General features: G+C 37.2%; 1 protein-coding gene across 1 annotated transcript; it reads left to right on the top strand.

The window, feature by feature from the left end:
- Positions 1-597: 597 nt before the first annotated feature.
- zbtb47b (zinc finger and BTB domain containing 47b) lies at positions 598-20,255 on the top strand. Its single transcript, XM_043226526.1, has 7 exons — positions 598-896; positions 4,791-4,893; positions 15,116-16,332; positions 17,252-17,399; positions 18,696-18,811; positions 19,371-19,515; positions 19,849-20,255. Exons 3-7 carry the CDS (start codon positions 15,178-15,180, stop codon positions 20,250-20,252), a joined length of 1,968 nt encoding a protein of 655 aa, XP_043082461.1. The 5' UTR covers positions 598-896; positions 4,791-4,893; positions 15,116-15,177; the 3' UTR covers positions 20,253-20,255.
- The last annotated feature ends 571 nt before the right edge of the window (positions 20,256-20,826 follow it).

The following is a 20,826-nucleotide window of genomic DNA, read 5'->3' as shown; positions in this document are numbered from 1 at the left end:
TATTTTCTTCTGTGTTTGTCATTAGGGTGATTAAAAAAAAAACACAGGCAGCTCTCGACAATTTCAGATTGATTTAGATGGCCAATTAAATCACAGATGGGCGGGGCTTTACTTTTCCAGCGCGACACCACGACATTTTTTTTTTTAAAGTAGGAAAACATTTATGATCTGACAGCTGTTTTACAACAGAAATGTTAAATAACCAACAGTAATATTCAGTGATGCAAGCTACTCGACGACCGTTTAAAATGAGTGATTGACGTAATTCGTAACCCAATGTGGAAAGATTTTGTTGTTTAGTTTTTAAAACACTCCTAAATTGTATGCGGATGCGTATTGTAAAATAAAATATTATTTGTGAATAGTTAAACGAAGTGCCAAAAAATCTATTTTTCTATCTAGTTAAGCCTCGTCACGTATCATGGAGAAATAAGTTATCATCATTAAAGTTATTTGTTTTGCAGTATTGCAGTAATTGTACATTGCTTACATTTACCACACAGTGAGATGCAGTCAAACGTACAAGGTCACGAGCACCTGGGAGACGAACGCTCGCGGTCCCCATAAGGGCAGCTCGTATCGATTGCTCATTTTTAGCAGTAGATGTAGACTAGAGCTCAGACAGGGGGGAAAAATATCCAGTGCAATGGCCCTTTAAAACTTCTGACAAAAGCCCATATGATCCCTGAGCTCCAATCACCAATTCCTACTGCAAAAGCAGCCTCTGCATTTTTGTCTGTCTGAATGCTGCTAGCACGGCGAAAAAAAAAACAGTGAGGGGAAGGAAAACTGAAGAAATGTGAAAATCCGACGTACTATTACATGGCGAGCGGAAGTCCTGCGCAAACGGAGTTATTCGCAGACTCCTTCGATGCTAGAGACCTCGGATCAAAATGGTACAGTAGACAGCGACATTTTGATTATTTTATGTACACATTTAGTCTCTCGTGATTTTAAACGACTTGGCTAGGCCGATGAAACTTGCAGTAGTTTGTCCCGGGATGTGCGTGAGTTTTGAACGTGTTGGAAAACGTGATGTCGCCGATACGTTTGACAGCGAAATGAAGTTTGCAACTTGCACAGAACGCCGACAGCCCCAGAAATTGGAAGGTTAACAAGAATGCGATGGCTACAATAGCTACATTGTTGCGTTTAAAGAGTTAAATTCTCTCATATCGGTGTGGATAGGGATCACGTCGTGACTGGTGCATTTTGTGGACGTTGATGCATGCCAAAATTAAAAGCGAATTATTGTTTTTCTTCTGAATGTACTTTCGAAATGGTAGACTTTGTTGCACAGGACGAGAACGAATTCATGTTACAGCACTGTTAACTTCACATGACCTTAAATTTATGGATCCCCCCCCCACCACCAAATCCATAGAGTTCATATTTCAGTTGTGCAATAACTGTGAGTCTCCAGATAAATATTGAAGGCGCTACATATTTTTTTTTAGGAGATATGGGAGCTAAGAATATAACACTTTAAATGTAATTTAAATTATTTATATTAATATGTTAATTCATATATAGATTATAATATATATATATATATATATATATATATATATATATATATATATATATATATATTTTTATTTTTTTTTTCAGGAATTGCAAAAGTTGAAATGAAGAGATAAATGTAAGATTTTTTTTTCTTCAAATGTTTAATTGACCAGAAATTGCGGGCTCTGCAAATCAGTAATAAAAAACAAAACTTGCTTTGTCAATGACAAAAATAAAAATTGTAGTCTCAGTAACCATTTGCATAAGAGTAGAATGATAAAAGAGAGATGGTTGGCTTGTGTTTTTATGTTTTTTTTTATGTCAAGTGCGTTTTCTTTATATTTATTAGCAAATAAGAAAATCAATAAAGTACAAATCATAAATAATAAAAAAATGCTTTTATTTTTTTAGTGATGTAATATTTCACATTCTTCGTGAACAGAGGGATAGTACCAAGGAGGTTGCGGTATGAAAGGAGTGTTGATTTTAGGAGTACTCAGTTAAAATAAAGCATGTGTATTGTAGTACATTGATGCTGTAATCCAGAGGTCACTTCACATCTGGAAGCCAGATTAATCTATGGGTCAGGTCACAATTTTAGTGCCACAACCCAAAGTCTTTTTGACCTCCAGTTGCTCACTTAATTTTTCACATGACCCTTAAAAAGTGTTTTTTTATTTTTTTATAAATTTATTATTCATACAGTGCTTTTCCTCTTTGCTTGTAGTGGACCAAAGCTGCCTAAATATGCTTGACGGTATGAGTCAGACCCCAAAGCATTCATTACGTCCCCGTTAATTCATCGTGTGTAAATTTAAGACAATCACCGAAAGAATATCACTTGATGATAACATTAACCAGTTTAATTTCCAAAACTTCAGTTGCATCTATCGCACTTGGTGGCTAGCTCGCATCGCTCAACTAGTTAAGCAATGGTAATAAAAGCACCAAGGTCATTATGTTTGAGGCGTATGCGGTTAAAATCTTCATGCAAATGAGTAAATGCATCAAATGCACGATTTCCTAACATGAACCAAATGAATCGGCCCTTTGTTAACTGTTCCTCATGAAAGCGCTACGAAAATGTGTACTGTAGGAAGAGCTGAAATAGAACGACTCCTGCTAAACTCTGCAGTCTTGTCCTTTAGTGCTGCGGCCTGGAAAAAAGCATCATGCTGAGGGTTTTTATGTAACCATCTATTCAGGACATTCCTGCCCACCCTTGACTTTGAGGCTTCGTTGTCTCTCAGCGCTCTGCTGTTGGGGTCACTTAAATCCATGTGACAAGTGCTCCTCAAACGGCTCCCGGCATTCAGCTCAAGTCTTGTTCTTATTATTATCGATGTCGAAAATAGTTGTGCTGCTTAAAGTGATAGTCCCCCCCCCCAAAATAAAAAAGAAATTCGGTAATCATGTTGTTCCAAACCTGTATGAGTTTCATAATAGCGATATTTTGAAGGACGATGGTAACCTTCAGTAGTCACCTTCAACATATCCTCAAAATATCGTCTTTTGTGTCCTATTTTATAAAAGCAACCAAAATTAAATGCTACTCCTAGCGCGCAAATATGTACGTATGCATTCTTCGACGGATCCGTTTGCTAAAACTCTACAGTTTGAGTCTTTATCAACGCGCATTACCTTTCTTCTGCTTTTGCTTGTGGAAAAGAGAAAGCGTTTATTTCCCTATTTCACAGTTGTGTTTCTCCCGGTGTCTGTGTTGTTTGTCAGGTTCAGTTCCTCACATTGCTGCATAGTTAGGTCAGAGTCTGTACATGGAGCGGAGTTGGCCCATGAGCAGAGTTAGCAGATCTGTGGCAGTTTGTGTTTGTGCTTTATGTGGCAGAGACATGCCAACTCCACAGGCTCTTCTCTTGGCCAGAAGTCCTGACTCAGCTCCTGCTTGCATAGCTCAGGCTGAATTCTCCTGGCAGTCCTGCTCAGGACATGGTAACGTAGAAGATCACAGTCTTGATTATTCAGTTCCTGCATCGGGTTGTCAAGATCTGTTATCTTGAATGAGAGAAGTGGGCGAATCTGTCATTAACATGTCAGGGTTATATTTCAGAGCTGCATCTGAAGGAAGATGATAAAATATTTTGTATGAAGAAAATAAGTAGCTTTTTTTTTTTTTTTAAATGTTAAAAATGATCTTATCAGAATCAAAAGACATGAATTTTTTTTGTATTTTAATAGAAAAAATGACTAATACGTTTCAAAAGTTTTGGGTCAAAGGTTAGTCTCTTCTCCCTTTTTTTAAGGGAACACACAGATGCAATACAATTCAAAAATGCAAACTCAGAAATAATTCTAATATGCTAATATGGTAAGAAACCTTTTTTTGAGGAATGGAATAAAAATTGCTTATCAGAATCAACAGACATTTAACGTTTTTTTTTTTTATTATTCTTATTGTTCTCAATTATAACTCATTATTGAAAGCAGTACTATAATAGAATTTTAGAATAACAATAAAGTACTCTAATATGCACTAAGATTCAAAAGTTTGGGGTCAGTAAGATTCTTTTATCTTTTTAAAGCTGGTCCAAACTTTTGAATGGTAGTTTGATTCTATAAAATCAAGAAATTAAAGTCAAATTAAGAGTGTCTAGCTTTCATGAAATTCACTCGAGAAGTAAATCTTCCTCCCTCTCTTTTTTTTTTTTTTTTTTTTTGCAAGAAAGATTAGGCCCCTGAGATTATAGTATTTTGCAAAGTTGTTTGCTGTTTGTTCCTTTTCACTTTTCATTGCAAATATAAATTTTCAATTTTCTCCCCTCGCTTTGACAGTGATCTCACACGGCTTCGTTTGTGTCACCAAATGGTTCTGGCTGCGGATATACTGTCTCTTTTATGAGAACCTGATTTCTCTAACCTTGTCAAGCACACTTTTTATTATTAGACGCGGCAGACACATGAGCGTTAAAATCCTTTGTTTGTTTGTCTGGCTCAATTTCATGCCCCGCTTGGCACATAATATTTCAAACCGCGATTCTGTTGCTCTCGGTTGCATTAACATATAGATGGAAATGGGAAGTCTTCTAAATATATCTGCTTCAGTCGGCACAGGAAAAGCGCAATGAGTCGTAGACGTTCCCATGTGGTTTGTAATAAAATAAATGTTGTAAGACGGTTGCGGTATCCAAAGGTTACGAGAGATACTTAATGCGTTAATGTTGCCGTAAAATGCTTTTCATTTAAACTAACACAGTCCCAGCATAGTCTTCCAGTTTTTAGACTTATTAACTGATTTCTTGTGAATTGTTTTTTTTTTAATTTCGCAGCCGATGCCGATGAGGACTTCCCTGAGCAGAATTTGCTGGACCTACAGAAACTCTGCAGTAAACACCTGCTACCCTCCCTTGTTTTACTAAAACCACAGGAAAGGTGAGTGCTCCTGGCTTTCTTTGCTCCTCAGAAAAGAGCTCTGACTGGCTTCTAATCCGTTATGCTGTTAATTAGCTGCTGAACCTGAAAAACAACTGACAGGGGAGCTCCATCCCTAATCACTTATTCTGATTGAACTTGGTAATTAGATGAAGGAATGGATGACACCCTCTTTCAACAATATTTTCTAACCTAAGGGAAATATTTATCTTTGTCTAATTAAGTCAGTTTTAAAATGTTCACTTTTTTATTTTGGTTTTTAACATCAGTTAAGTTTTAGTTATTTCTTTGTTTCTTTATCTATGTTATTATTTTTGTAAAATGACTTTAAGTTAATCATTCATTCATTCATTTATTTTTGCATTAGCACTTTTATTTAGTTTTTATCTCCCAGAATGCTTTTTGCTGATATATTATTATTATTATTATTATTATTATTATTATTATATACAACACTGTGGCTGTTTTTTGTACACATCAGTCACACATTCATACTGTGTTAAATACAAATACACTGATAGTTAGAAGCCAGTCTTGAAACCATTCAGCAGTTTCAACAATTGAATGCTAGCATAATTTATCTTCATTTCTGTTTTATTTTTGTTCATATTGGCTAGACTATTCATTTCAAATTAGTTTTGTATTTTTCTGTTTCTACATTTTATTCAATTCCTTTTTGTCCTATTTCCGTTAGGTAAACCTTATTTGTTTTCTACTGTTCAGGGCTCCATAAGATTTAGCCCAAATTAATAGTTATATTCAAGCAAAGACAAATGAGATCTAATTAGAAGCCACAGACTTCCACACTTTTTACAACAATAATTGTATTTCAATTAAATGCTGTTTTTGAATTTTCTATTAACTAAAGAGTCCTGAAAAAAAGTCATAAAAATTTCACAAATGTTTCTTGAGCAACAAATCCGCTCATTAGTATTATTCCTGCAGGATCGTGTGGCGCTTAAGACCGAATTGATGACTCCGGCTGTGCAAATACAGCATTAAATTACTTTTTAAAATAGATTCAAATATATATATTTTTTAATTTAAATATTAAGTTCACAATATTACCGTTTTCCCGTATATTTAACTCTTTGGAAACACATTTTTTTTTTTTTCTAACAGATTGTTTCTATGCAATAAAACAATAAATACAGTCTTTAATTCACAAAACATGTAATTCGGAAAAACCTAGACACACAGCACTTACACATATTTCCACAATAAAGTTTTTGGGTGTTTTTGCTTATATATTTTTTTTAAAAACACCTCACACTTGAAATATGTGAACAGATCCAAATAGAAGTGAATGATACGTTCCCTTATAGAGATGCGCTGCAGCCTTTGCTTTGCCTGTGTTTAAAGCTCTGGACAGACGGCTGATGCGAGCAGCACCAAACAGCCCTGTTGGGTGAACTGGCATGTGTAATAGCAGGTGTTACAGTTCAGGAGGCTTTCTCTGTGAAAGTGATGCTGTGGTTTGTGGCAGCTCTCTGACAGTGTGTAATTATCAACTGTGCTGGCTAGTCTGAATGGGTGAGAAGACGTCTCTGTATCTAAGAGACCTTAAAGAGATAGCTCAGCCTAAACTGAGAGTTATTAAGTCATTGTATGTTTTAGACCTATCTCGCTTTCACTTATAAATGATGAAAAACATAGTTTGGCATCTGCTCGTCTGATCTTACTATACTGTACCTAACACAGAACCATTGCTTATTTTTACCTCGTGTATTATATTTAATAAGGCCAATTTTCATATTGGGAATTTTAAGTGTGGCCTTGCTAGCTCTCTTTCTGTCTTTCTCTCTGACACGCACAGACCTGCTCGTGTCTTGTTAATTTACAGCGTGCGCGCACACACACACACACACACACACACACACTCACCCAGGCCGTAAGTCATTTTGGTATCTCTGTGAGGGCTGTAAGTGTTTGTCTGTCTCGCTCAAGGTCAGGACTGAACGCGTGTCCTGATTGGATCGGGGAGGGCATAGGCATCGAGCAATACCACACGCATACACAGACACCCAGGGTGTCTGTTTCTCTGTCTCATTTTTTCGGTCCTTCGAGGACAGCTCCATCACCTTGTAAAGTGGCTCTTCCGAGAGGACGATCGGTACACAGGGGCTTCAAAAGTAGAAAATCTTCTCAGGAGTGGAGAGAAAAACCGAATCTTTTACGTCCGTTCCACTGAGACACTTCACCCCTCACAAATACACAGTTTCTTTGTCCTCTGGGAAATCACCATATAGGCACCGACAGATTGACTCAAATAAACCCGATCTCTGCTCTGTTCTTTTTTTGATACGTCATGAGAAAAATAGAGGTTATCCATCCGTTTTTTTCTGTCCGTCCCTCTCTCTCACTGTCTCACTGACTTTCTACAATAATAAAATAGGAATAAAATTATTTTTGTATAATTTTCTCTTTATGTTCTTTATAAAAAATAAAAAAACATTTTATTAAATATTTTGGAATCTAAAATCATTGGAATCTTAGTCTTATCAGTTAAATTGGAAAGTGAAAGGCAAATGACTAAGTTATGTTCCAAATTTAAAATTGATATTACAAAAAATGAGCCTTCTTCTCAAGTTTTGTTGGCACTATACAAAGAAAAAAAAATGTTTTAATGCATTGCAAATGTAAACCGTCGCAATATTACTTCCGTCTATTATGTAATTTTTATTCTTAGTTTTGATAGAGGGATGAGAACCAGAAGGGTGAACATTTTGGGTGAAACTGAATATTTATATATTAAAAGGAAACCTCAATGAGCTCTTTTTACTGGCAAAGTATACCGTCAGCCATGAGTGCACAAATTTGAGTTATAATATGTCACTTCTCACCCCTCTATACTTTTTTGTAAAATGACACCACCAAACTAAGGGGAGGGGCTTATAACGGTCTGTCAAAACAAAAAACTGTCAATAAAATACAAGTAGTTTTCTTTATATAGAGAAATAATTTTATGTAGAACATTTAAGCTTTATTTTAATGCTGTCAAGATATTATCTATGATTTAATTACATCCAAAATAAAAGTTTTTGTTTACATAATACATGTGTGTCTACTGGGTTTGAGTGTATATATAATAGACACACATTATATACACACATTTATGTATATAATAAAAAAAAAAATGTTTGTATAGTTTGACAGCACTAAAATAAAGCTCTCTATGTAAAGAAAACATGGATTTAAATAAGATGATGTTTAATTGTAATTTATTAGCCGGTACTTATTTCATCTTTTTTAGTCAATCTTGCTGCTCCGATAACAGCCAAGTGGAAAACCTTTGAATTATTTTGATTTAGCTTATTTTTTTCTAAGGACCTTCTGTTACTCGTTTCTGTAACTTTCCAATACCAGATCCAGCCTTTCTTTACTGCTCAATTGAAATGCAGGTCATTTCTAATTGTGCATATTGTCTTGGGCAGAGGGACTCCAGATGCCGAGTCATTGCTTGGCATTTGTGTATGATTGATGAGGAAACCGTGCCAGACAACAGCGCCTCTGCATTTTACAGCGCTGTGAAACTTCCCCTCGAGCTGGCAGCACAGGAAGTGGAGGACTCCAGAGGGCAGGAGGACAGCGATTAGTCTCTCGTCTCTTTAATAGCAGCCTGATTAGATTCCCATGATAATGCTTGTTTTTCATTAATACAGAGTGGGCAACAGCCTCAAAGTTTAGTGCAAGGTCAAAAGAGTCACCGCGCGTGCCATGGATGCACAGTCGCTAAAGACGTGTTCTGCTAGCAGGGTTAAAGAAATAAAATTGCCATATAGCCAGTTATTACTGTGCATATCAAAAATTCAAGTGTTTTGAAAGCTGTTCACACTACAATAAAATGTAATAAAAGCTTCAGAAGTTGCACTAATCATATTCAGATTTGAACATATTCAAATTTGGCCCGTTAGGACGAATGTCTTATAATTTAACACAATGTGCTAAGTTTTAAATATGCATAAGATAAAAACTAGAGGGACAGCTTTTAGTTAAGAACGACCTCAATTTAGGTCTGTTCCTCGCGAAAAGTTTGCAAGTCATATCAACCACTTTTGCAATAGTCTGCTTGACTTTTTTCCAGTGTTTTTGAACTCTCATGACAGATAGGACATAAACCTTCTAGTTCATACAGTTATATCAGCTGTATTCTCGTCACTTTCAGATTGTCTTTTTCTGTCACTCTCATTTTATCCTCCATGAAGTCTGCTGTAGTTTTATGCTGACTCAGGCTTTAGTGAGTGTCTGTTCGGATCAGTGTTGAACAGTCGTTCCGAAGCTCCATCCTTGGCGTGTCTCTGACCGGTCCGAGGGAGATTGAGTTTGGCGTGATGCCCGTTCTGGTTCTTGAGGGTGTCACTCAAGCCTCCCAACCCTGAGCTCTTGTTGGGACAATGCTGAAGGGGGAAAAGGATCGCTGAGTTGGCATTTCCATCGTTCAGTCTTCCGCCTGACAGCAACAGCCTCCCTCTCCTCACTTTCTGAGGTCTGTGGTAACAAGAGAATGAAAAGCTAGCTGGATTAGCTTGGGTCAAGTTACCAGTCTTTTTCGACAGATGCTAATTTTGTCCAAAAAATCGCTTGATTCAGAATCTAGCACTGTTTGTTTTCAGTCTTATAATTTTCCAGATAAATTCTTTGTTGTTTAAAGTTCATGTGGCTTGTTGCTGTGGTTTGTATTGCGGTATGACATCTTGGTGGGTTGCTGAAATTGTGAGCAATTCATCAAAAGTTGCTGAGAGGTTGGTCAGTGGTCTTCACAGTGGCTGCATTGTTACAGTGCTCGTGAGAGACGATGTACTCATCACTTTGATTAGACTAGTGATGAGACTTTGATTATTACTGAAAACGTCCAAAATAACCTACACTTATTGGGATGAGATGTTTTTTAAAATATGATTCTTGTTTTTATTCAGTCTGGGTGTCTGTGGTGACAGTTCTGCTACATTTTGGTTGCTTCTTGCGCATTTCACCACATTTTCAAAGTGAAATTTTCAGTAAGCGGGACAAAAGTTCAGTTTTATTCAAAACCTCAAAGGTTTTATTACCTTTTATTGGATTATATATTATGCCGTTTGGAAAATAAAATGGTAAGTGATGCTGTTGAAAATTTTGGGACTGGGAAGATTTTTAAAAATGATACAAGTATATTTACATAAAAATACAGTAATAAGCAGTATTTTGGGGATAAAATACCATATTAATTTAAATATTATTTGAAATGATTATTAACTTCTTCTTTTTTTTCCAGTTATTCCTGTGATGCAAAGCTAAAATTTCAGCCACCATTATTTCGCTGTCACATAATTCATAAATCATGATAATAGAAACAGTTATTATTGCTATAATGCAGCTGAAAACGGTAGCTTGATGTATTGTTTGAAACAATTTTCTTTTCTTTGATGAATATGAAGTTTGTAGTGTTGTGGATTCCCCGGATTAAAGAAGACTCCATTAGGTTTTGATAGCAAAAATTCAGACTTTTATTGATCAATACAAGCCGAGTCTGTCTAAGGTCCACACACAGAACCACTCTATAGACAGCACTCCCTCTCACCACTATTCAGGGGTTTTTATATGGTCGTCGTCACACTACCACATCACAGTAATATATGGTGGCCTCCTGAAATACCCTCATTAAATGAGGATCACAGGTGTAAGACAACAGATGTAAAATGGCAAAAACAGATGAGTTCTAAATAGTGGGGTTTTTAGCTTATGTCTGACTGCAGTTATAATGGTAACTAAATTATATAAGATTTACTTTATATTTTGATTTACAAAAACTTCTTCAGTAGCAGATCTATACAGATGGAGCCTGGGAGGATGGAGGGTTTCAGGGCACTTTTAACCGCTCTAGTGGATGCTAACCAGCCATTTATGAATATCATTAGCTTGGCATTTATTTGGAATATAAGTCTTTGTAGCATTACTGACTTAACTCACACTTTTGATCAATTTAACTCATCCTTACTGAATAAGTGTATTCATTTTTTTTCAAATAATTACTGATCCGATATGCTTTAATTGGATGAGAGAAAACAAAACTCCATTGACAAAATTCTTAAGCAGAATTTCAGCTTTTTAATTTTTCTTGCTCTTTATCTCATTCATGAAGGGGGAAAGGGAGCATTTAAAATCTCTCTGAAGACATATCATCAGAAGCACTGGCATTTTTGGAGTTTTGGTAAACAATGCAGTAAAAACCGCAGAATGAAAGTCAACTGAGGGTAGATTTCGTCCCCCACCGCTCTGCTCTCTGCTGCCTGGCACTGTGGTGAACGTCCTCGGCCAAGTGCATACCAGCCGGCCTGGCCAGCAGCCCTGAGTCACCTCTTATTACGTGAAAGCAGTACGAGTTTCTGCGCTACAATGAGTTGAGCTTTATGAACCAGAATGAGGAGCATTACACTACCCGTGTTGCTGGCAATAACAGGTCTGTTAACATAGTTTGGCAAAGGTCTTGTAGGAGTTTTAGTGAGCTGGCAAACTACTGTGAGGGTCAAGTAACATAGTAGTTGACCAAATATTCCAGTATGGGTAAGTATGATCATAGCTTGGTCTGTGATCTGTAGTAGGTTAGTCACTCTTTATATGACTACATACACGTCACACCAGTCAGTTACAGTGATTTAATTGTGCATGCTCATTTGTATTTTTGTATCTAGATTACATTTGCCATCATCTAATATTCACTTGCTATTTTCAACATGATGATGATAAATGTATTGAACACCAAATCAATACATTAGAATTATTTCTGAAGGATCATGTTGCACTGAAGACTGGAGTAATGGCTGTTGACAATTCTGCTTTGACATCACATTAATAAATTACAATCAATTGATCAAATAAATGAAGCCTTTCTGAGCATAAAAGGCATTTTTTAAAAAGAGAAATTGATTTAATCTGGCATTTTGGAGTTTTGGTAAACAATGCAGTAAAAAACCGCAGAATGAAAGTCAACTGAGGGTAGATTTCGTCCCCCCACCGCTCTGCTCTCTGCTGCCTGGCACTGTGGTGAACGTCCTCGGCCAAGTGCATACCAGCCCACCAGCCTGGCCAGCAGCCCTGAGTCACCTCTTATTACGTGAAAGCAGTACGAGTTTCTGCGCTACAATGAGTTGAGCTTTATGAACCAGAATGAGGAGCATTACACTACCCGTGTTGCTGGCAATAACAGGTCTGTTAACATAGTTTGGCAAAGGTCTTGTAGGAGTTTTAGTGAGCTGGCAAACTACTGTGAGGGTCAAGTAACATAGTAGTTGACCAAATATTCCAGTATGGGTAAGTATGATCATAGCTTGGTCTGTGATCTGTAGTAGGTTAGTCACTCTTTATGACTACTACACGTCATCACACCAGTCAGTTACAGTGATTTAATTGTGCATGCTCATTTGTATTTTTGTATCTAGATTACATTTGCCATCATCTAATATTCACTTGCTATTTTCAACATGATGATGATAAATGTATTGAACACCAAATCAATACATTAGAATTATTTCTGAAGGATCATGTTGCACTGAAGACTGGAGTAATGGCTGTTGACAATTCTGCTTTGACATCACATTAATAAATTACAATCAATTGATCAAATAAATGAAGCCTTTCTGAGCATAAAAGGCATTTTTTAAAAAGAGAAATTGATTTAATTCATAGTTTCTACAGCCAAGCTTTTTGTTTGCACTCTTGGTTTTTTTTTTTATTGAATCTTTATTGGTGCCAGTGAACAAGATTTCATCTCGTCGTCTAGTCTTAATTTGTTTTCTAAATGGAGAGAGCAAATAAATGAGTTTCCAGTTTGTAAATTTGCCTAAATTGCTTGAAACTACTGAAGATAACGTATTGCTGTCATTTATATACATTCACTTCAGTTTATTTTAAGGGGTTTTGTCTCTTTTTATTCCACAGATGTAGTAGAGAGTGACAGGAAATTCTTGAGGAGAGAGAGAGAGAGAGAGAGAGAGAGAGAGAGAGAGAGAGAGAGAGAGAGAGAGAGAGAGAGAGAGAGGACGATATGCACTAAGTGCACATTCACTAACCGCTGTGCAACAGCTCAAACCAATTTAATGTCTTTCAGAAATGTTTCATGTTGCCAGTTTTGAATTTGATACAGCTGACTAGTTATTGTTTCGGAAAAACAACCCCCTATCTCTTTTTAATTATTCCTGGTGGCGCTAAAGAATTTATTTATCCAAATGAACTGCATGAAAGCTTCTGAACTTGGTTTGGTTTGTGTTTTCAGTTTAGCAGTAGGGTTTGGCTCTTTGCCAATGACAATCCACCTCTGAATATAAAAAAAACATCACCAAATATTACAAAAAGTAAAGCGTGCATATGGAATTGCATTTGCGCTCTGTTGTCGGTCAGTCGTATCCAAACCTATTTGCAATCTAAATCCAAGTTTTAATACTTTCTTAAAATGCAAAAGGCCGTATGTGTCAGTCGTATGCAGTATCTGTTTTCCAGAATAATTTTAGACAGTTGCGTATGGTTTACAATGAGTAGAATTACGGATGGACATGATTGTGTATTAAATACTGTTAATTCTGTGTAATTTTGGTGATATTAAACGAGATCAGTTGGCTGAAAACAAACTTATCCTGTTCACAGAGATAAAAAGTAAGTAAGACCGTTAATTCTGCTTCTTGTTAGTCACATAAAAGTCAGCGTAACCAATCCGTGTAATTGTTTGGAGAGCCTGATATTTACTCTCTCTCTGCTTTCTTTAATTGTTTACTGGCCAGTGTTTTGTCTTATGCATAATGATAACTCAGAGAGACAGGACGCAGGAGGAGGAAGTTAATGGTTAGCGCACAGCTCTGAATATCAATGTGCTTTTTACACGCTTCTCTTTCTGTCCTCTCACTTGGTTTCCCTTTCTGCTTTCTGCCTCTCCCTCTGTCCCTTTCCTTTTCCTCTGGAGTTTTTAAAGAGATGCTGTCCAGATCGAAACCTTGTCCTTCCTGATCTAAAATAAGCCAACCTTGGGAGCAGAAGGGGAGGGCATAGCGCCATGCTCCAGTAGCTTCTGCCTTTCTCACTCTCAGATGGCTATTGTTTGATATTGTTTTCAAGGCTGCTGTGAATATAATCGAATGCAGGAGAGTATCATTACGTGTTCTGATGGTTTGTGTCTGTGTCTGTAGACTGCATATATGCACTAATATTTTGCTCTGAAATTGCTTAAGAATGATTTCAAATGTAAGGAAGTAATTTAAACCAAAGCATCTTTTTTGACAAGTGTAAATACCAAATACCAGACCAGTGCACACAGTTTAATGTAGTAAACATAATACAGTAGTTAAACCAATCTAGTTAACAACAATCAAGCATATTATTTTTGTAATAATTAAAACAAGCAACAATTTAATTGTTGCTACTTATATTTACCAATATAACAACATTAGTGTAATAAAGGGCAATATTTTTCTGTATTTTTACTTATGTTTACCGGTGAGCATGATTTCACCAAGTATAAGGTTCTTGTTGATCCTGGAACAACATTCCACCAATCAGATATGAGAGATTAATTTTATGATCAGGCTTTTAGACCCTTGCTAATTAGCTATTATTTCCAGTTGATTTTATGCATAAATTTTGAGTAGAGATTGGGTCTATATTTTTGGGCCGTAAATTTGATCACAGCAAAATGTGAAACCTTAAGGAATTAGTGAACATTAGTCATTCTCATTATTGCTATAAAAAAATTTAAATACTTTGTTCACTGAAATAAAAAGGAAATAAATGTTAAATATTTAGAAACTTACTTTAAAACAAAAAATGCCAAAAATAAACAAAAACAAAAAAATGATAAAAGCACGTAACAAAATTACTAAAACAAAATTTTCAAATGAACTGAAAATATAAAAATTATAATATTCTGAACTTGTTTAATAATATATAAATAATGTGACATTGGCAGTTTTGTAGTGGTGACACAAATTAACATTTGAATGAGGGGTATGAGTTGAATGCAGTAGATCAGACTGTTAATGGCCAAATAAAACAACATTATTAAAAGTCATATTATTGCAACATGCACAATTAAGTTCGCTGCACTTACCGCCTTGCAAGTGCTTCATCGTAGAAATGCAAATCTAGTTACTAGCTAAACTGATTATTCTTGTTCTGTTTTCAAACTGAATATGCTTATTTGGTCTGTTAATTTGTAAATTTGTTAATGAATTAACACATTTTCTCCTGTCTTATCTCGTAGTGGTGAGGACAGCTGCTGAGTTCTTTCTGCTTGAAGATGCAGCTCTGCACTTTACTCGTTTAATGGACAGGCATCTCTACCAGCCTCATTTATGCGACGTGGACCTCGTGCTGGTTTCCTCCCACAAGGACGTGCTGGGTGACCACGTCCCCTTCTTTCAGGCCCTCCCCTCCCAGAGTCAACCGCTGCACCCCATAAACCTGGCCTTTGAGTTGCTGAGTATCCAAATCCTCAGCCTCATCAATATCTCCATCTTCGAAGTCCTACAAGTGGCCGTTGTGATGAGTTCTTGCCACAAGCTACTTGGGTCCAGTGAGATGGCAGAAACAGGCGGGCAGGGTACTGCCTCGTCCAATCAGATGTACAAGATGAAGGAGCTCGAGAAGATGTACACCCAACAAGGAAATGGTACATTCTCGTTGCTTGACAGTGGGGAAGTTACGCAGACGCAATTATCTAGCGTCCACTCCAGCCCTCAAGCCAAACACTTTTACAAAAAAGACGACAGTGGAGGGGGAGTGGCTAGTGGAGGAGGGCGGGGCTTGTGTGCGATGGAGGGAGGAGCTGGAATAAATGAAGCTGGATCCCAGGATAGTTCTGTCTCGTTTAACAGAGAGCAGATTATCGTGGAGGTCAACCTCAATAACCAGACACTGAATGTTTCTAAAGGGTCCGATGGCAAGGGTGTCACCTCAAGTACCTCATCCCTTCTCGTTCACCATCACGCTAATATTTCCACTGGAGAGGAGGCTAAGGGACAAGATGATAATGAAGATGTTGGCGAGGATGAAGAAGAGGAGTATGAACACAGAAAGGAAGGGATGGAAAATTGCAGCGATGATCAGGACGATGAGGATGAAGAAGAGAATGATCTTGACATTCCAGAAACAGAACACACTAGCATGGAAAGACAGCATGCCGCAAGGATACCAAGAGACGCCATTGGCATGAGACAGACGCTAATTGACTCAACACTAAGGGAGGGCAGGAAGAGGAGTAAAGAACAGGAAAGTCTGGGCCAGAAGGTGAAGTTGGAAGAAAAGCAGCACTTTTCTTGCAAGAAGTGCCCTCGTGTTTTTAACAACCGCTGGTACTTGGAGAAGCACATGAACGTCACCCATAACCGCATGCAGATCTGTAATAAATGCGGCAAGCGCTTTTTACTGGAGAGCGAGTTGCTGCTTCACCATCAGACTAACTGTGAGAAAAACATACAGGTACACACTTGTCTGCATGCACAAGGTCAATCTATAAGGCTGATTTCACCCGGGCCTTTGATGCAGGCTTTGCTTCATTGGCCTGGTGATTGATTTAAAATAATACAATATGAAGAGAGACACGCATGGATGGCAGAGGGTAGCAACTATTTAATTAGTCAAAACTGAGTGTGAAAATAGACTAATTTAAACACAAAAGTCTTAAGTAGGCCCACACAAAATCTGTGCCCACATTCATTATTTGCAAAGATGTGATTTGTAATGATGCCAGTCGAGGTTATTGTAGTTAGATAAAACTGTAACTACAATTAAAACGTTATAAAATGTATAACACATTAATTTTTAGTCAGAGATTTTTAATTAAAAAAAAGGAAATGGACTATGTATAACAATATTAAAAAGACAAACTGAAAAAATACTAAACCCTAGTATAGACATTTAGCTTCTTAAAGCACGTTTTGCCATGTTTATGTTGGAATATATGGAATATTCTCTTCTGGTAATCTGCTGTGAGTGCAGTTTGCAGAGCAGAATGATAGATCAGAGATTTAGGATGATTTATAGGCACAAACTGTATTAGGGTGGGGAGAACAGCTGTTTTCCGCCACTAAAGCAGGTCTGCCAGGTCATTTCCACCTCCAGCTCCAACTAGGTCTAAACCATACAGCACTCATTTGTTTCTGCTGTATGAAGCACTTACAGGGAATTCAGTGTAGTTAGGGTAATTGTGCTGTTGTGCTTAATTTGATATAACTGAATTTTAAGTTCGAGGTGCCCTTTGCGATATTCATTCTTTATTTAGCTTACACAGTTCTCAGTACTCTCTCAGAATGATAAAATCCTCTTGTGTTTTCCATCGACCGCTAAGGGAGAGCTGTTCAGTTTAATGCCGTTCATTCAGATCCTCTGATCTTTGTAGTGCGTGACTTGTGGAAAAGCCTTTAAAAAGCTGTGGTCCTTACACGAACACAACAAGATTGTCCACGGATATGCTGAGAAGAAGTTCTCTTGTGAAATCTGTGAAAAGAAGTTCTACACCATGGCACATGTCCGGAAACACATGGTTGGTGAGTACTGGGTCATGTTGTCATTATGTACTTACTTGTGGCTTATTTCTCTAAAAGTGCTTTTTTTTCAAAAAATATCTAGACATTCTTTTTCGATGAAGGACTGAAGTTGGAATAGTTCACCCAAAAATGAAAATATGCTGAAAATGTTCTCACTTCCAGGTCATCCAACATTTAGTATTAGTTTAGTGGTTTCTCTGAAGTGAATGGGTGCCGTTAGAATTAGTCTAAACAGCTGATATAAAAAATTACAGTAATCCACATAACTCTAGTCCATGAATTAACATCATATCTAGCAAACAAAAAAAATAAAAATAACTTATTGTGATGTTTTTATCAGCTGACTCCCATTCTCTTTTTTGGACTCCCAGCACCCAATTACTTCACAGGATCCATTGATCAACAAATGAGGCAATACAAATTTTTCCAAATATGTTTTGATGAAGAAACGATTTACATTTTAGTTGGCGTAAAGGTATGTTTTTTGGGTTTTGAATCACTGAATGCAATCGGATCTTTACAATGAATCAGTTCATCTAGTTCACATAACCCGTACGAATGAACGGCCTCGACTCAGCCCTCTCCTTTGCAGGCAAATGTCCACACCTTTAAACTTAATCCTCATCCACATTGTGCATTGCATTAACAAACGAACTCATGGTTCCACTTTTAACATCAAAGAATACCTCCCCCTGTCAAAGCTAGGTGGCAGTCAAGATGCTGCAAAATACAGCAGCTCTGTCATATGCACAAAGACATATTGTTGTGTAAATTAACCTTCAGGCAGATGTAATACAGAGCACCCTGGCCCTCATACCATACGGTACTTTCATCTCCTGAAGCTTGATCTTCCCAGAGCTCGAAGACAATAGTGAAATACCCAGCTCTGTTAGAGCAGTGGAAAAGAGCCTCTGTGACCTTGCTTTGCCATCCAGAACAGTCTGAGCCGAGGACAGAGGCTGTATTGTTTTATCTGCCCTGAGAGCAGAGAGGAAATATCTTATCTAGAAGTGCTTCCTTCTACCAGAACCCACTCAGTTGTCTGCGGGGCAACAAGTTACACTTACTCATTTGACATCCGAGTATGTGTAGTAAATAATGTAATGTCTTCTTATATACTAAACCGTGACACAAGCTACCGCTCTTGCTATCCTTAAAATGCTGAGGCATGTGATAAGATGTAAAATGAAGTTTAGATAGGTTTTATTGTCACTTAAGGGATTCTGTGAAAGCATTCCAAGGCAAACAATATAATGTCATTTTAAAATATTAATTTTATCTGTCATTTTGTTGCAGCTCACACTAAGGACATGCCGTTCACTTGTGAAACGTGTGGGAAATCCTTCAAACGCAGCATGTCTCTTAAAGTGCACTCTCTTCAGCATTCTGGAGAAAAGCCCTTCAAGTGTGAGGTGAGTTCAGTCATGCGGATTATCAGTCGTAGGCCCATGAGATTTCCGGTATTTTTCTCAGAAAAAGTCAGTTCAAACAAGCAGCTTATCAGAGTAACCACTGCACATATATATATATATATATATATATATATATATATATATATATATATACATACACACATACATACATATACATCAGCATCATTACTGAAATGTGTCTTTTGTGTCACTTGATCCTTAAGAAATCATTCTAATTAGCTGATTTGCCTTTTCTTATTAATGTAGGTGATGTATTCTTATTAATGTAGGTTATGTATTTTTAGTATATGTTTATTGGAAACTATTATTTAAAATTAGATTTTTTTTTTTTTTTTTTTGAAAGCAAAATAATCCTGTTTTCTGTTTAATATAAAATTGTTTTGTTTACCCCATTGGCAGATTACTTTGCTTGTTCCAAGCAAAAATTACAATAAAAATATAATGTTTACTTGTCTAGAAAGTCCTTGTTGATTTAAGAATTTCTATATATTTGGGCTTGGAAGCAAAAAAAGCATTGCGGTGTGATAATCTGTTGTAGAACTGCAGCGAAAGATTCCAGTACAAATACCAGCTGAGATCACACATGAGCATCCATATCGGACACAAGCAGTTCATGTGCCAGTGGTGTGGGAAAGACTTTAACATGAAGCAGTATTTTGATGAACACATGAAGACCCACACTGGTGAGAATCACTACTTCATAATCACAGTTGACACAATAGTATATATACCATTTTATTATAATAAATGTATATAAATATAATAAATATTTATTATTGTGGTCACACTTTATATTAAGTGGCATTAACTACTATGCACTTACATAAAATAAATAAATGTAATTACAGATAAATCTACTTATAGCTATTTTTTAAAAATCTAAGTACAATGTAAAACACGTAGGCATGAGGGTGAGTGATTAATAACAGAATTAAAATGCTGGTGTGTACTATCCCTTTAAAAATGAAATAGAACTAATACATTCTCAATCCGTCTGGTTTTTTTTTCTATTCCAGGAGAGAAACCATATATCTGTGAGATCTGTGGAAAGAGCTTCACGAGCCGGCCCAACATGAAACGACACCGCCGCACTCACACAGGCGAGAAGCCGTACCCCTGTGACGTCTGCGGACAGCGTTTCCGCTTCTCCAACATGCTCAAAGCCCACAAGGAGAAGTGCTTCCAGGTCAGCAACCCCATGGTATCTGATACCACCAGTCTTGTCGACATGGACCCTACGTCAACCGATATGGACACCCCGGCCAGACAGTTACCCAGCCACCCCGTAACCCCTCCCGGCGAGGTGTCTAGTCTCCACCAGGTCAAGTCGCTCTCTCTACCCTTCGTTCACTCTATCGTAGGTCTTCCATCTCCCCCGGGCCTGTTTTCCGCAGAAAGGGTTAACTCTGGTAACAACTAGTTTTGAATATAAGGTTGAAGTTCCTTTTTGATTTGTTTCTTGTCTGAAACCCAAAGCTAGCAGTAGCTCCCTGTGAGCTTCTTGATTCACATCCAATGTGAATGACTCTCATAGGGGTTTCCCAAACATGCTGAGTGAGGTCTAAGACTTCCAGCAGGTGTTTGAACAGTGTGTGACACTGAATATTCCTTTGAAACTGTGCAAATTTTCACTTATCTTATAGAGATATTTTATATACCGTTCAAATAAGCTTCTCGTATTACAGAAAGAAAACAAATGTTCTCATTATTTTTGTCGTTGTTTAACGCGCGTTTTTTTTTTTTGTGTGTGTGAGCTACAGGATTAGCATTCAGTATGGCATTTCACATGCTCTTGCTATAGACTTTACGCTTGGTCTAACAGGTTGAGATTCTGATTAGCTGCCGCACGTAATATAGATACGTACTGAACTCACAGCAGAGGGCGCTGTGGGACACGAGCGTTGCAAAGTTTCGGAACAGCTCTTCAGCCAATAAACGTGTAGCAGCTGTATTCCCCCGCCATAACCAAATCCAGATGTATTGCAGTAACCAAA

This window comes from Puntigrus tetrazona, chromosome 24 (assembly GCF_018831695.1).
Source record: "Puntigrus tetrazona isolate hp1 chromosome 24, ASM1883169v1, whole genome shotgun sequence".
NCBI classification, from domain to species: Eukaryota; Metazoa; Chordata; class Actinopteri; order Cypriniformes; family Cyprinidae; genus Puntigrus; species Puntigrus tetrazona.
The sequence above is the reverse complement of the archived record's forward strand: the minus strand, read 5'-3'. Positions and strand labels throughout refer to the sequence as shown.